The sequence below is a fragment of the Ciconia boyciana genome, chromosome 3 (genome assembly GCF_034638445.1).
Source record: "Ciconia boyciana chromosome 3, ASM3463844v1, whole genome shotgun sequence".
Classification (NCBI taxonomy): domain Eukaryota; kingdom Metazoa; phylum Chordata; class Aves; order Ciconiiformes; family Ciconiidae; genus Ciconia; species Ciconia boyciana.
The window spans coordinates 47,220,966-47,235,934 of NC_132936.1; the positions used below are offsets into that span (position 1 = coordinate 47,220,966).

Genomic DNA, 14,969 nt, shown 5'->3' on the forward strand with positions numbered 1-14,969 from the left:
GGTTGATGACTGAGACTTCTTGAAGTTTCCTTCAGGATGACCATCTAGAGGTGGTCTCTAGAAGCAAACTAATAATGAGGAAGAGGATTTTGGGTCAGCAGCATAGAACCCTATTTAATCTGGGTGGAATTAGGGCCTACAAAGATTCAATTTCCAACAGAAGAGAAAGACCTGCAGTACTGAAGATGGCTTCATGGTGCCACTGTGATACATTCAGGACCTGGACTAGAACCAAAGCCTTAAGTAAGGTTCTAAATAACAGATTGTATTGTAAGAGATCCTTAGGAAGAGATGGGGGATGGTTGTACATACCCAAACCTCCTCTAGCTCCTGCTAAGTACTGCTGCAATGCCATTACCAGATTAGGACAGGGTAACATGGAAAGGGTGAAGTCACGTAGGCAGACTTAAATACATCTCCATACACAAGACGGGCATGTTTTTTGCTGCTCTTTCCAAGTTTTGGAAGAAGTATCATACCTGAGCAGGCAGGCACTAACTGTAGCTGCTCCCAGAAGGGGGAAAAGAAAAAAAGAAAAACCTGCTTGCGAACTGGAATGAGAAACTTAACATTAAAAATTTCTGTATGTGCTGTCAATTTGCTCATTTATCCATAATGGTGATAATTACATCACCAAAGTATTTATTTATCTTTTTTTTTTAATTCTGTGTTTGATTTTCATACTTCTATTACCCAGCTTTTGTCACTTTGCACCATTAGATATCACTGGATTGAACATATTGATTGTTCCTTCTAAGCAGCTGTTTCAAATGCATCAGAATTCCTTCTTTCAGATTTTTTCAGATAAATACTGATTCTAATCAATTTGCTTAAATTCATTCTATATTACTTCAGACTTTGTCTTAATGAATCCAATACTTCTGTTAAAAAAAACCACTTTCAAATATGTTATTTAGAAATGTCACCAAACTATTTCTAAAAACAATTAACATGCTAGGAAATTAAATACAATATTTCCAAACCAAAGTACAAATGGTACAAATGACATTACAGAAACTCTTTAATTGATTAATACAGAATACTGAAGCTATTGTCTGCTAGTCTGCAGTTAGACTGTTTTGTCATGTGCATTTACAAAGCAACAAGAGCTAGCGTCACTATGTTGGTATGTTGTTTGACTGTGGCATAGCTTTTTTTTCCTAATTAATTAAAATTGTTGAGGGACAATATATTGCTTCAGCCAAGAATTTTCCCAAAGAAAGGACTTAATTTCTGTGAAAATTTACTTGCAGATTAGAGAAAACAATTCTCTTAAGAATGGGTGTAGGACTAAGTGCGTGGGCATAACCAAACTTTTGCCTACCAATTTGAAAAAAAAAAACCTGTTTGCTGTGTGACACAACACTGTATTATATTGGATATAGTCTAAAAGGCAAAGGCGGCCTTTGTCATCTAGCAGGCTGTAAATATAGTGACAACTTTTTCTATTATTGGCCCACTTTGTTAGGCAATCAAGTCAACCTATAATAATGAAATATAAAATTTTTAACATAATCAGGTGATGTGAAGTTCTCTGAAAACACTCCACTACAGAATTGATTATTTTAAAAACTTTTCTCACCATTTAGAGGTGCTGGATAGATATGAAATAAATTAATGTTTAACCATTGACCCTTTCAAACCAGCCAGCCTTCTCTTTGCTGCAATGTAGCATTGTGAGCAGGTTGAGGGAGGTGATCAGTACTGCTGAGGCCACACCTGGAGTACTGTCCAGTTCTGGGCTCCCCAGTACAAGAGAGGCAGAGATGTATTGGAAAGAGTCCAGCGAAGGGCCATGAAGATGGTGAAGGGACTGGAGCATCTCTTGCATGAGGAAAGGCTGAGAGAGCTGGGACTGTTCAGCCTGGAGAAGAGAAGGCTCAGGGGGATCTCATCAACGTGTATAAATACCTGAAAGCAGGGTGTAAAGAAGATGGAGCCAGGCTCCTTTCAGTGGTGCCCAGTGGCAGGACCAGAGGCCATGGGCACAAACTGAAACACAGGAGGGTCCCTCTGAATATCAGGAAACACTTTTTTACTGTGAGGGTGACCAAACACTGGCACAAGATTGCCCAGGGAGGTTGTGGAGTCTCCATCCTTGGAGATATTAAAAAGCTGTGTGGACATAGTCCTGGGCAAGCAGCTCTAGGTGGCCCTGCTTGAGGAGGGGCATTAAACCTGATGACCTCCGGAAGTCCCTTCCAACCTCAACCATGCTGTGATTCTACCTGGGTGCAGCACCACCAGCGTAATTTTTCCCTGGGAAGCTTCCAGGCAACAACTCCGCTGTATTATTTCATCTGGTGGAACACAACGGAAATGATAGCAAAATGATCCTTCAGAGAGGTAATGCTTATCAGCTAAATGCAAAGCTGAACAAGTTCAAGTATTAATATTCAGTTTAAGGTCTAGTCTATCTGAATGAAGATGGGTGAGATGTTTTTGCAGTATATTGCCTCCAAGTACTCACTCAGCATCTTGAATCCCCTTAAGGCTGAGAAGAGGACTGACCTCAGGATGTGTAGATCGAGGTAAGCAGTCTCATTGTGCAGAAAGATGCTGCTACGTTCTCCCTTTAGCTTTATGTCTTGCAGATGGAAGTGCCTCCATAGTACTATCATTGAGCTGGGCATCTCTTAGACACTACCTATCGCCTGGCAGAACTCTTCCTTGCTCAGCAAGCTGTCTGCTGTAAACCCCGTTTTTGGAGCCTCCCTCTCCCAACTACATTCTACAGAATGTAGTTGCCCACTTTAGCACCGAACCCTAGACCACAACACCTGATTTTATGCGCCTTAGTCCTTCAAAATTCAGGAAAAAACACTAAAGAAATTGTAAATATGTAATATATATGTATGGTGTGTGTATATATATATACATACATGTAAAGGGTAAACTTTAATTATGATTTATATAAATAGCATCATTGCTATACTGGAAATATTTTATACTATTTGGCATGCCTTTATAACAAGATTTACTGCATATCTAATTAATATAAATTTGTGAAATTTTTCCTTTAGATTATCTCCTTCAAAATATAGTATGTGTAAGAGGAGGATTTTGTTACTATATATCTCATATTTTACACTAAAAAATCTAATGCAAAACATTCTTATGGACTTATCTTTATTAGACATGAAATATAACACATCCATCAATATTTTCAGCAGTTCTTAGATCAAATTTTGTATTTTCCCCTATAAATTAAAAAAGTTGACTATTCAAACTACATTAATACATAGGCTTCAGAACACTTTTCAAAACGAAGACTATAGCCCTAAATTTGCACAAATTACAATATCTTTTAGTCTTTTATTTTGATGTGTCAAAAGTCAATTAACAATATGACTTCTGAAAGAAGAAAGATGAAACAAGAAAAGACAAATCTTCATAAAGGAGTAAGGCCACTGTGGCTAACTCTGTGTTACCAGAGTCAATACAGTAGTCACGTTCAATTTCTGAGTTGTCTTGAGGTTTGAAGTTGGCTCCACTAAGGCAAACGCATTTTTGGATGTCCAGAATGACCAGATGTCTTAGCTGCAAGACCAGTTCTTTTAAATGGACTTTTCAGATCACCTTACTTCAGAGCCAGGTGACTCATAGCATCAAGACACCTCTGTTGTGACTTGTGCTGAAGTACTAGCTGGTATAACGTTCAGGTAAATATTGTACTGTTGGTCCATGCCAAGGTAACTGTCACTCATGAGATACAACGTGTAGATACACCTACAATGTAAAAAGCAGAATCATTAGTTTGGAAATTAGGTCTTGACTACTTGGAAAAGATAATCACTAAGAGAACTTAATTTTTAAATTTTACATACTTCCCAGGAGTTTCAGGAGTATAAAAAGCAACAGAAACAGTATTTCGATTTCTGACATATCCAGTTCTCTTCAGGGCGATGAGTTCTTTTTTATCAACTTCTCCCAATATCAAAAACCATCCTTCATCTTTAACTTTGGGGAATCGAGGAGCCACTGCTTTACTGTCTTGCTTTCCCTGTTGGGGAAAAGAAACAGTTTAGTAAAACCAGAAATCACCTTTCCAAAATGCCTTTCTTCCTTGAATGACAAACACCTCAAAAACACATTGTCGTGAATTTTTACATAAGACAATAATTTAGCCAGACTAAAATATTTTTATTTATTTCCAGACGAAGGGTTTAAAAAAAAAAAATCACAGTCCACAGAGAAAAACCCAGAATATGCGATACTATTCCACTTATTTTGTAAGCTATTAAAACTTGAATGGAAATACTGTTCCCTTTTTGTAATTTCATCGAATGTATTCCAAATGCTGTTCTCTGCAGAAGGGTTAATTGTAAACCTTGTGTCTTTATATTAATCTTGAACAATATTGTTTAGCATTATTTAAAGACAAACCAAGCACTTGAAGTCTTTATTTGAGGTTGATATAGCAAAAGGAAAGATTATGTCAGTGATTCTTTAAGACCGCGACTTTGCTGCTGAAAGCCGAAGATATAATGATGCACACTCAGTCAGCATTCATTTCGTGTTCTGTAGATGGAAAGGTTTTACTGAAGATTTATACAGAAGAAAAAGCACCACCATAGCAATGAAGCTTCATAAACAGTTTGATCCAGCTGTTTCTTACAAAAGAGGGATCAAATTCTAGGAGAGGTTTATAAAACAGTGATGACTGCATGAAATGCTCCTGCTCCCTTCTTTTCTGTGGCTTCTGGTTAGGAAAAGTCTCTGTCAGTAACTGGCACAGCAAATAGAACGACTTAGGGAGGAGCTTTGACCCTTTTTCCTTCCTACAAATGAGACAGTCTCCCCTTGAAGCTACGGAGAACCTGCTGTAGTCAGGACAAGAAGTCTTTTGGGAAAGAATACTACTTTTCAAATATAATTCTTTAACTAATGTAAGTTAACTTCAGGATTTACCAACAGAACATACGTTATCTCTGCTATTATTTTTATCAAAATGAAGTTGTCTTAAGAGTCTCAGAACTAACATCTAAAACTGTTCTCTGCTTATATCTTGAACTCTTCTTCATATCTTAACAAAAATGCTGGTAATTATAATTCTTAGTGGTTTGAATGTTAGAGAAATTCATTAGCAAAATTATAATCATGGTGGTCCATATGCCACTAATGGTATGCAAATGACAAAAAAACCGCATCTATGAGTAAGTGATAGCTACAGTGTCAGCAGTGCCTGATTTGAATGCAGGAGGCATGGTCTTAACTCTTCCAAGAGCCGACAAACAGGTACAGCAAGTTACTGCTGCTATGGGCAGGGCAGTTGGAAACCTGTGGAGCTGCTGGTGTTTCTGGCTTGGCACAAGAAGACTTGCTTAGGGCCCAGTGAGGTGACCAGCCCAAGAGGAAATGGGATCTGCTTTAACTGGGCAAAGGGGTGGGACTGAAATTTGGGTGTGGAAAATAATTGTGTGTAGAAGTTGTTCTAGGAGCTGTTCAAAAATTACTTCAGTAGAAGTAAAATATGAGGACAAGATCCTCAGTAAAGGCCTGAGGATGTGTTATGAGTAGAGAGATACTGATAGGTATGGGTCTGCTGTGCAGTTTGGAGGTACATGGGAATATAATAGGGAAGCTTATAAACTGGTTTGGGGGAGCAGGATATGCAAAAGTACAAGTGGTGGGAGTCTGGGGCGGGCGAGTACTTAAATACTGCCTGTGAAGTTACCTTCTCTACTGTCACTGCTTATAGAACCCAAGCATATGAACTTTATGAGTTTCTGGTTTGTAAAAAATAACGAGAGATTTTTTTTCATTGACTTGACTTGGGCTAGGATTTTACCTTAGGAGGCTATTTACTATCCTATTGCAACCTGAAAAAACATTTGCTTCATTACTAACACAGAAAAGGCTTTGAAAGTGTTTATAATTTACATAATACTTAAACCATGAAAAACCCTGTTATGCTGTGTAAAGCATTATTGATAATGTAAATGCATTATTGGAAACTTGTGCACTTGGGAAGGAAATGATAAATTAATCTACCTGATAGCCCATCTGGGTTCTCTGCAGATTTATTTGGAGCACATACTCTTGATCAGCATGCAATTTGATCCATCTTTTGTCGTCTCGCATGTCTGCTGCCAAAGAAGGAACAGGCACTTCGTTCTGTGGCTGAACTGTGTCATCCCAACAGCCCTTAATGCTCAGGCTGACGTTTAGAATTGGCAAATGGGACAAGAAATTCCAAGCCTGTAGAAAAAACAGATCCCTGGGGATTACCAGACAATCTGTACAATTCAGACCATTGTCACTGTAACAATAACAATTCAATGTGCAGTCGACATATTTATTCTATACTAATAATATTTTATTATGTATTAGAATATCATATATAATCATAAGACTCTCAATCATAAGCATAAAAGACTTTTCATTAACCTCTTACTCTACTTACTTTCTTCTAAGCAAATAAAACAAACGTGAGACTCCTCAAGCATGTTATACATGCCTCACTGAGATTACTGATGTCTGAACACAGGAAAAATTCCTTACCGCTCCCGATTAAAGTATTTTTTCCCTATAAGCCACTTAAAAACTAGTATAATTAAGTTTTAAGTTAAACTTCCTTAGCATAATCCATAAAGAACAAGTCACTGCAGTGCTAATTAGCAATGGGCAAACCTCAGAGAGTTCAGAGGATCAGTTCAGATAATTAACCAAAAGTTCAACTGCATATCCAAAGTTATCCCTAGGTTTTTTTAAAAGGTTTTCTTGCATCGATCTTCACGAACCCTCCTTCTTGCAGTCCTCCTGAGGAATCATAAGTCTCTGGTTTCTCATGAACTGCAACAGGCCCTCAACTTTCTCTCATCCTTGTGCAGAGAACTGTCGTTAGAGGCATACAATTTGTGTAGCTGAACATGCCGCTCTCTTCAACCTTAAAGAGGCATCCTGAAAATGCAGCCCTATGTATCTCTCATTTTGTTCTCCATCAGACAAGGAAAAGCAGCTCTGAGAAGCTGTGACAAAAATGGAAGGTAGTAATGCAGGCTTTCATTCAGTAAAAAGAAAATCAGCATCTTCACTCAATGAAATGTGTTAGGAAGCAGAAACGGAAAAATGGGCTGTGGAATGGACGCAGTGGTTTGTGGCCTCACTATGGCTGAAAAAGATAGATGAGGCTGGCACTGGAAGAAAAACAAACAAAAAACCAAGAACCACCCTCTGCCCTGCCCTCCTTCCCCTCCACCCCCAAAACAAAATAGGAATCAGCACTTCACCCATGTTTCAAACACCACATATGAAAAGCTAGAGGGCGGGAAGGAGAAGAAGGAAAGAAGAATATTGATCTTGGTAAAGAGCCAGCAAATGTCAAAATGGGAACTTGTGGGAATGAAGAGGGTAGCCATAGTCGCATGGGCAATACTGGCATGGAACGGAAATGTTTTATCTGGAAAAACTAAAGTACATTTTATTTTTCATGCATTGGTTTGACCATATTGCGTTTCAACAAAATCTATTTTCATTTAGATTGTACTTGATGTGTCTCTGATTACTTTTTCTGTGCTGGAAGGCATAGAGCCCTAATAAAAGCTCAGTTCGCTTTTTGGAGACATCATTGCCGTGATTCATACTGACAATAATGGTAAATATTAATATGTAATTAGGGATACAGCAGCCAGGGTAAGCAGACCTAAGATCGCACTGCTGTAGGAAAAGGTGGGGCTGTCTCTCTCTCCAGCATCCTCCTCGCCAGCTCGCTGCCCCCAGCTCCATCCCCGATATGTTGGCACTACCATGCTGTGATTGTGCAGCTAGATGGATCAGCTTGCTAATCATTTTGGTGACAGCATGAACCTAGATCAGCTTAAAGCTGATTGTGGAAGCATATTCTCTAATCCTTGAGTACTCTGAATAAGCATGAACCTTCAGTGCCACTGAAAGAAGTGGTCCAGCCTCCTCCCCTGCTGGCACAAGTATTCATGTAGCCACTTGGCTACAGGCCATTTTGACTGTCAGCGCGAGGGTTGATACGGTCCCTCTTCCCCTCGTCCCCAGATGCTTGTTCCCACCTCCTCGCCCGAACCAGTCACAGCGTTTGTGCAGCTGTGCAGTGAGCTAGGTCAGGAGAGGTGAAAATGGCATGGGGAGGGCAGGACTGCCCATTTCGGCTGCAGCGCAGACTTAGGTCGGATTAAAATGGCTGCATTACCAGAGCCTGGCTGAACTAAATGAGAAAACTGATTTAGGCTAAAACTAATCTCTCTCTCTCTTCCCTCTTCTGTGTGCTGCAGGAACAGCTGTGTCTGTTCAATGGAGAAGGTGGGGAGGGCCAGCTGTGAGCACGCGGGAAGTGCAGTGTAAAAGCAGGGGACACCAATGAATTGCACTGATGGTCTTCATCGTGCCTTAGCTAAGAAAGGACAGCAAAATTATAACAGAAAATAAACAGCTAGAACGTTAAGGGAAAAGAGATCCTTCTGTGTCCCAACTCTGAAAGGCAAAAGGGGGAAAAAAAGGCAGCACCTTGAAGAAGGAGAAAAAACACCACAGACATGCTTAATTAATTAGTTGTTGCCAGGATTTTGCTACATTTAACACCCAAGACACTACTAAAATCACCTCCAGCAGATCACACTGGGTGAGACAACTTGAGCAGTAACACCTTAACTGGCAAATGATTTTCTGTTTAATGTAAAGGTTTTCAAGACAAAGCTTACTGTGGGAACGGTACAGACCTGCTGTGTGAGACCCTCCGTGCACCCAAGCAGTGCACTTCTGCTGTGTTCAGTAGAGGCACCCTGATGTCGACCAACCCGATCACCCCTTTGGTTATACTTTACGTATCATTTACCTGGAAAACTTTTATGTGTACTATCTCAGAGGACAAGAGCTGTTGCAGTTATGTTAGAACAAAGTTTAATTTCAGCAGAGATCATAATGTATTAACTCCTTTAGTGGTATTACCTGTCACTCTGTTGAAGGCTATGATTTGGTCTGGTTTATACTGTACAACCCCAACATATTCTGTTTGTCAAAGGCTGTTGTGTCCTCATGTAGCTTTTACAGTGCAAACAAAACCAAGTAACTCTGAGTAACTTTCTAATTAGATAAGAAAGTAGTTGTAATATGTCATTCTCCAGGCCTTGCATATTTGAAAATTATAGGCAAAGTTAGTACTGCTTGATCATTGATACAGTATGGACAGCAGGCTGCCTTTTTATCATCCATGCAACATGGAGAAAATGCAGAAATGCTTTTCTTACTGAGGAAAGAAGTCAAGTAGTAGCAGCTGAAAATGAAAAAGAAGATTATAGGAACACAGATACTTCCAGAGGAAGAGCAGCTAATACTACAGCAGGGATAATATTTTTTTCAATCTTGAGGTTTCTTTTTTCTCTTTCAATACCATAAATATCAGCTTAGTATTTTAAAAGGTGCCTAATGCCCAAGTGACTTAGAAACTGAAGAAGATTTGTTAAAGAAATATGATTCTGAATGAATCACTTGAAACAAACATGGAGCTTAGGCCAAAGATCAGAGTTACAGTCTAAATAGTTTTTTAATTTCGGCTGTCAGCTTTTAAAGCCCCGCTGACTTTCAATGAGGTTTAGGATTGTAACTAACTTTTGGAAAATTAAACTCAGGCTCCCATGCCACTTAGGTATTTCTGGACAATTTTACTGTTTTTTGCTGTGTAGGATGACACAAACACGTATTATCTCCTTTTAAATATATCAAGATGCCCAATGTGTGCATGTACATATATACTATATATATATTTACCTACCAAACCCATAGATTCAAATCATAATCACACGAGAAGTTCTTCATGAACCTTTGATAACATCATTAGCATTTTTGCCAATAACCTGTCTCCCCAGGACTCAGCCTAATATTCCAAATCCATGAGCAGCTTCAAGAGCTGCTATTTAAAAATTAATTACCAATCTGCTTAAAAGACATTTTCTTCTTTCCAAATGTGAAATTTCTTCCTTTTCCTGTCTGCCTCAAATTTATGTAAAGCTCAAGCTGTTTTTACCAGTTTCATGCTAGTAACAGGTTTAAGGTATAGGTTCAATATACTGTGAGTAAAAGGTTTGTTAGGAAAAGAATGTTTTTCGTAATTTAGTGGTGTATTTACCACTTTATGTGACTTTGTTCAGGTTGGGTGCCAGAATGCTAGGCTTAAACTCTGTAATCTTACAGTCTTTCATTATAGAAAATGTATCATAAAGATGCATTATTTATTGAAGAATTTTTCTCTTGGTTGGCCCCTGTCTAAGTGTGCATTGAAGGACTTGACATATGAAGGTACTCAACAGGCAGTCTCAATATGAATTTTAATTCTCTACAATGTATTACAATAGTTTTTTTCTGAAAGAAAATGTCGTAAAGAATATAAAATGCTGGTATAAATGTTCCACATTTGCAATGACCTGCATAATACAGTCATGGCTTTGCTATACCCAGTATGGCCATTCCCAACTCACGGAAATGAAACTTTCTCCTTGTATGATGCTACGGCATTATGTTTTTCCCTCTTATATGCATCTGTATTTACAAACATAGACATATAGAGGCATAGAGTCGTTCACAGTGTGAACGTACACACCACATAACACACAAGCTATTTTTGAAGAAACTGCTAAGACATTTCAATACCAGCCAAACATATTTATCTGAGGATTAATCTTCATCTATTGAATCAGATGAGAACACTGCCATGCATACAATTATTTAATTAGCAGCCAAATCCTCTGCCAGTCAGCAGCCGTTCCAGGCATACTGATGGGGCAGTAGATGCAAATCTCACAGTAGTACTGCTTTTTCTCATTACTACTGCAATTAGCACTTAAATTGATGCTTTAAACATACTAATTTCTGGAATAATTCAGGATTTGTATGTTACCTGGGATCGCCTCACTGCAGAGACGACACCAGATTGCTACGCAAATTGAAGCACTTTTGAGCCAAATAACCATCATCATATCAGACAGAGCCAATTTGCATTTGCTTTTAAAGATAACAGAATGGCAATTTATGCAAATAAATTAAGTAAGTTTACTTCTGAGTTCTCCCTGAACTAATTATAACAATGTTCTAATATTTTATCACATCTGAAAGTTAGACTGAAATCAATGTGTATTATGTTAGAAATCTGTTGTTAAAGGAAGCCTTGTTTTGATGCCAATACATTTTCTTAATTCAAAATTTTGATGTTAACTTAGTTACAAATGCAGATGTCTGTTATAGACATTTAAATACTTTTCTTCTTGTTTGCATACCAGTAAAAGGTTTAACTGAAGCTGAACAGTCAAACACAGGACATATTGCTGTGCTTTTAAATATTCAAATAAAAAACATTTGAAGTATAGCTTTTGAAGTTTTCATCTTTCGTACATCTATTTGAAATCAATAGGCTTAGCATGTGATGAATACTATGGAATATAGCTGCCCTTTGCTGGAAATGGCTGGAAAACCAAACTGAAAATAAGAGTCCAGCAGCCTCAACATTTTGAGATAGTATTTTTTTCTTCCCCCCTGTGAAGGGTGAAAATTTAATCTGCTTTTTCTGTTTCAAATAGGAAATGAGTGCTGGATCTTTTACTAAGGGTACTGTCAGAAAAAAATGGTGTTTGACAGACCACTTCAGAAACCAGCTACGATGACATTTGCAATGCATGTATTCCTAGTGCATAGCTGGCTATGAAAAGGTGGATAACACTCAGCAGATTGAATGACCTAGAGAAGCATCTTTAGAGCAAAGACATGTGGTAATATCAGCCATAACCAGACTCTCTTCCTGGTTAGCAGGGAATAAGTGAAAATAATATTAAGAAAACAGGCAGAGAAGAAACCCTGTAAAGCTGGCAGTACCTTGAAATTAGAGCAACGAACATGTTGCACTTTATACAGAACATCACATGATATTTGCTGAAGGGAAGTGAAGGGAGTATTTCTTTTCCCAACTACTCTTCCTTTCCAATCACATTGGTAATGACCGCAGATAGAAAGTATTACCTGGGAAATGTGTGCTGTTTGCAATTCACTGTCCACAATGGAAGCAAAAACATTCTCTTTTCCTTCGCAGGCAGCCATTAGTTCGGGAAGACACTCGATAGGTCCTTGGTAACCTCCATGCACGCTCTTCCTTTTGCCTTGGCTCCACTTCCTGATACAGACAGCAAAGCATATGCCCAGGGAGGGAGAGCAAACATTTGTTTTCAGTTGTTTTGGTGGTAAAACTTCATACTGGTTTCTGCTGTTAAATGCTGGTCATTTAGTTTTGGGTAGCATTAATTACTGCATCATCTAGGCACCTACAGAGCTTAGCATTATCTATGACATTAAGATGGATACTAATGTATTTTTATAATGGATGAAAATAAAGCGATAATTAATATACAGAGTTAGATTTGTTAGGACTTGGAACCCTTCCAGTGATCTCTTGTTAATTTGTCTGGAATCATGGTTCTCAAAATAATCTGTGGGGGTTAATTAATCAATGAATATTGAAAACAGAAACAGAAACTCCATTTGGGAAAGCATCACTGTGAAAGAATGAGTTCTGCTTCTGGTGCATTAATGAACATTCTCGGGCACAACGATGGCATTCAAACACAATCAGCAGTCAGAGGCGGAATGAAATTGCAAACCTGCAAATGCTTAGAAGAATTACGTACCGAAAAAGGTAAAGGTGTTGTAGCTCTATATTGGGCAAAGTAAGCAGGGAAGAGTCATGTATCCATCTACCCTGAACCACCATCTGCACCAGATTGGTTATATTCAGAGCAGTCACCAGCCAGCCATGATGTGCTGCAACATCCAGCATTGCCTAATCAAATGAGACATATATAAAAAAAGAGAATGCGGGTATGACTGTGTAGCTGGTTCATACAAGTAAAAACATTTATTTAACATTTAACATAGCGGAATTTCTAGGCCTTCAACATAGGAATTTACTTCAACCTCTACTGATGGCAGTAGGCACCTTTTGAATTAACCTTGAAAAAAGAGGGATTAAATCCTGCATCATCATCATCAGCAACTCTTACCCTTGAAAAGGTAATTCACACCATGTTTTTGGGGGTGAGAGCAGAAGGTAGGATCTTTTCCTTACAAATAATCTCTCTTTTACATAATCCAACTCAGAAAGGAATAAATCTCAAAGTTTACTGTAAAGGAAGAAGTTACAATTAACTGCAGTATTGGTTTGTATTTTGACATGAGAGCTTTGCCAGAATTGCATATTTATTCAAAAATCCTTGAACTATTTAAAAACAACAACAACATATTTACACTTGTTAAAAAATTTATACTAAAGCCACTTACCAGTAGCAGTTATTATTCTCATTTTAAGCTACGGACTTAAAAAAATCTCTTGAATTGGATCAGATAAAATCCCTAAAATTTAGCTTAATGAGCATTTTTGAGGTTTTGTTCAACACTGACACCTAACTTGAAATCTTGAAGAAAGATTACAAAATAGCTAATAGTTTACTTAGGGTGAGTAAGAGCAGTCAGAAAGAACATGGATTTCACCCTTGGTGGTGTAAACAGCTGACTGTCTTGAGAATGGGGGATGCTTGGCTGTCTCTCTTTTGGCATCTCTATCCTGAATCTGAAAAGTCTTCCCAAAGTACATAAAAAACCCAAGCAAACAAAAACCCCCTATCCAGCTACACATCACACTTTGAAGTGTTAACGATCATCCTGCCTTCCATGTCTGGTGAGCTTCTCTTCCATTTCTACTTACTATGTTTTAGACAATACAAGGTGTACTGTAAGTATCACTAGCATAAAGATCAAAATCTGCAAAATTCATTATGGATTGTGCATTGCAAGTGGCCCTACTGACATGAAAAAAGTGTTATGCTTGCTCTTTTCCTGACTGGACTTCAATTCTGTTTGGTGAGTCTGAAAGAGGAGAGTTCTTCCAAAGGAGAAAGGATCAAATGTGAGCTTTTGGTTTCATCACAATTTTATTTAATAGTAAAGGCAGTTATTGGAATATATACTTTTCAGCCTGTCTAGAGTACATTAAAACAATTATTACAATTTACAGAAGCATTTCAGCTGGTGAAGAAAATTATGCTATAATATGTTAGTTATCTTGCTTATTTTGTTGTTTAGTACCATTACAATCACAATAAAGTGTGGGTCTTCATATTAGAACACTCTAATTCAGTAGGAAGTCATGCATTTAAAAGTGGTTTGCCATGTAGGAAATTTGGAGTTTGATTAAAATACTAGAAAATGTTTTTTTAAGAAAGCAAGAAAAGAGTCTGGTATATTGAGCAGTTTCAACACTTCCTTAAATACCATCTTCTTAATGTTAGGAGAGCTGTAGTTTGATTTTTAGGACTAGGCTTAAGATGTTTCCATGGGTTTTTGTTTTAAAGACAAATGATATTGTTTGATACTTCCTTAGACAGCAGATACCTGCATCATTTTAACTTATTTTCCAGCCACTAGTGTAATGAGGAGAAGCTGTCTATGTAAGTCTTTACATTTAATCAAATGTTTTACAGACAAACAAAAGGCAGCATTTACTTAAGGCAAACTAAACAGTGAAATCTTCTTTAAACAAAGGCGTTGTTTACACACGCAGAGCTATTTCAATTAAATTACACTGATTCTGGAGAAATACTGAGTTTAAAGACACAAGTTAGTTTCAGTCCTGGCCAGTCACAGAGTTTATTTTAGCAGTTTACAATGCAATTTCAACAGGTTTTATTCCAGATCAGGGTGATAAGATCAGTGACACTTAGAAAAATATTTGAAGTGTTACCCTGTATTACACAAACGTCTCATTTCTCATGAATTGTGGATAAAGTGCCTTTCAGCTAATAAAGATCTAGATTTAACATTTAACTTGCCTTTTTTGAAGGAAGAGCCATAGCACCTTGAAACACCCTAATAACATTCCTAGTGACCCTAGAAATAGTACCTCACAGCCCAACATCAATGGTTTTCTTTTTCTGTCTTTTCACTTGGCTTGCCAAAGTGATTCC

General features: G+C 37.9%; 1 protein-coding gene across 4 annotated transcripts in view; it reads right to left on the reverse strand.

Moving 5' to 3' along the window:
• Nucleotides 1-3,114: 3,114 nt before the first annotated feature.
• Nucleotides 3,115-14,969, reverse strand: part of ASCC3 (activating signal cointegrator 1 complex subunit 3) — a 291,790-nt gene continuing 279,935 nt past the window's right edge. For 3 of the 4 annotated variants that reach the window (XM_072855573.1, XM_072855572.1, XM_072855574.1), the window contains exons 38-42: nucleotides 12,639-12,790; nucleotides 11,977-12,127; nucleotides 5,995-6,201; nucleotides 3,828-4,003; nucleotides 3,115-3,729 (exon numbers count right to left, since the gene is read on the reverse strand). In XM_072855573.1, the coding sequence (XP_072711674.1) occupies nucleotides 3,609-3,729; nucleotides 3,828-4,003; nucleotides 5,995-6,201; nucleotides 11,977-12,127; nucleotides 12,639-12,790 (807 nt within the window). In that variant the 3' untranslated portion in view covers nucleotides 3,115-3,608. The remainder of the gene's footprint in view (nucleotides 3,730-3,827; nucleotides 4,004-5,994; nucleotides 6,202-11,976; nucleotides 12,128-12,638; nucleotides 12,791-14,969) is intronic. The other variant, XM_072855575.1, reaches the window with a different exon arrangement.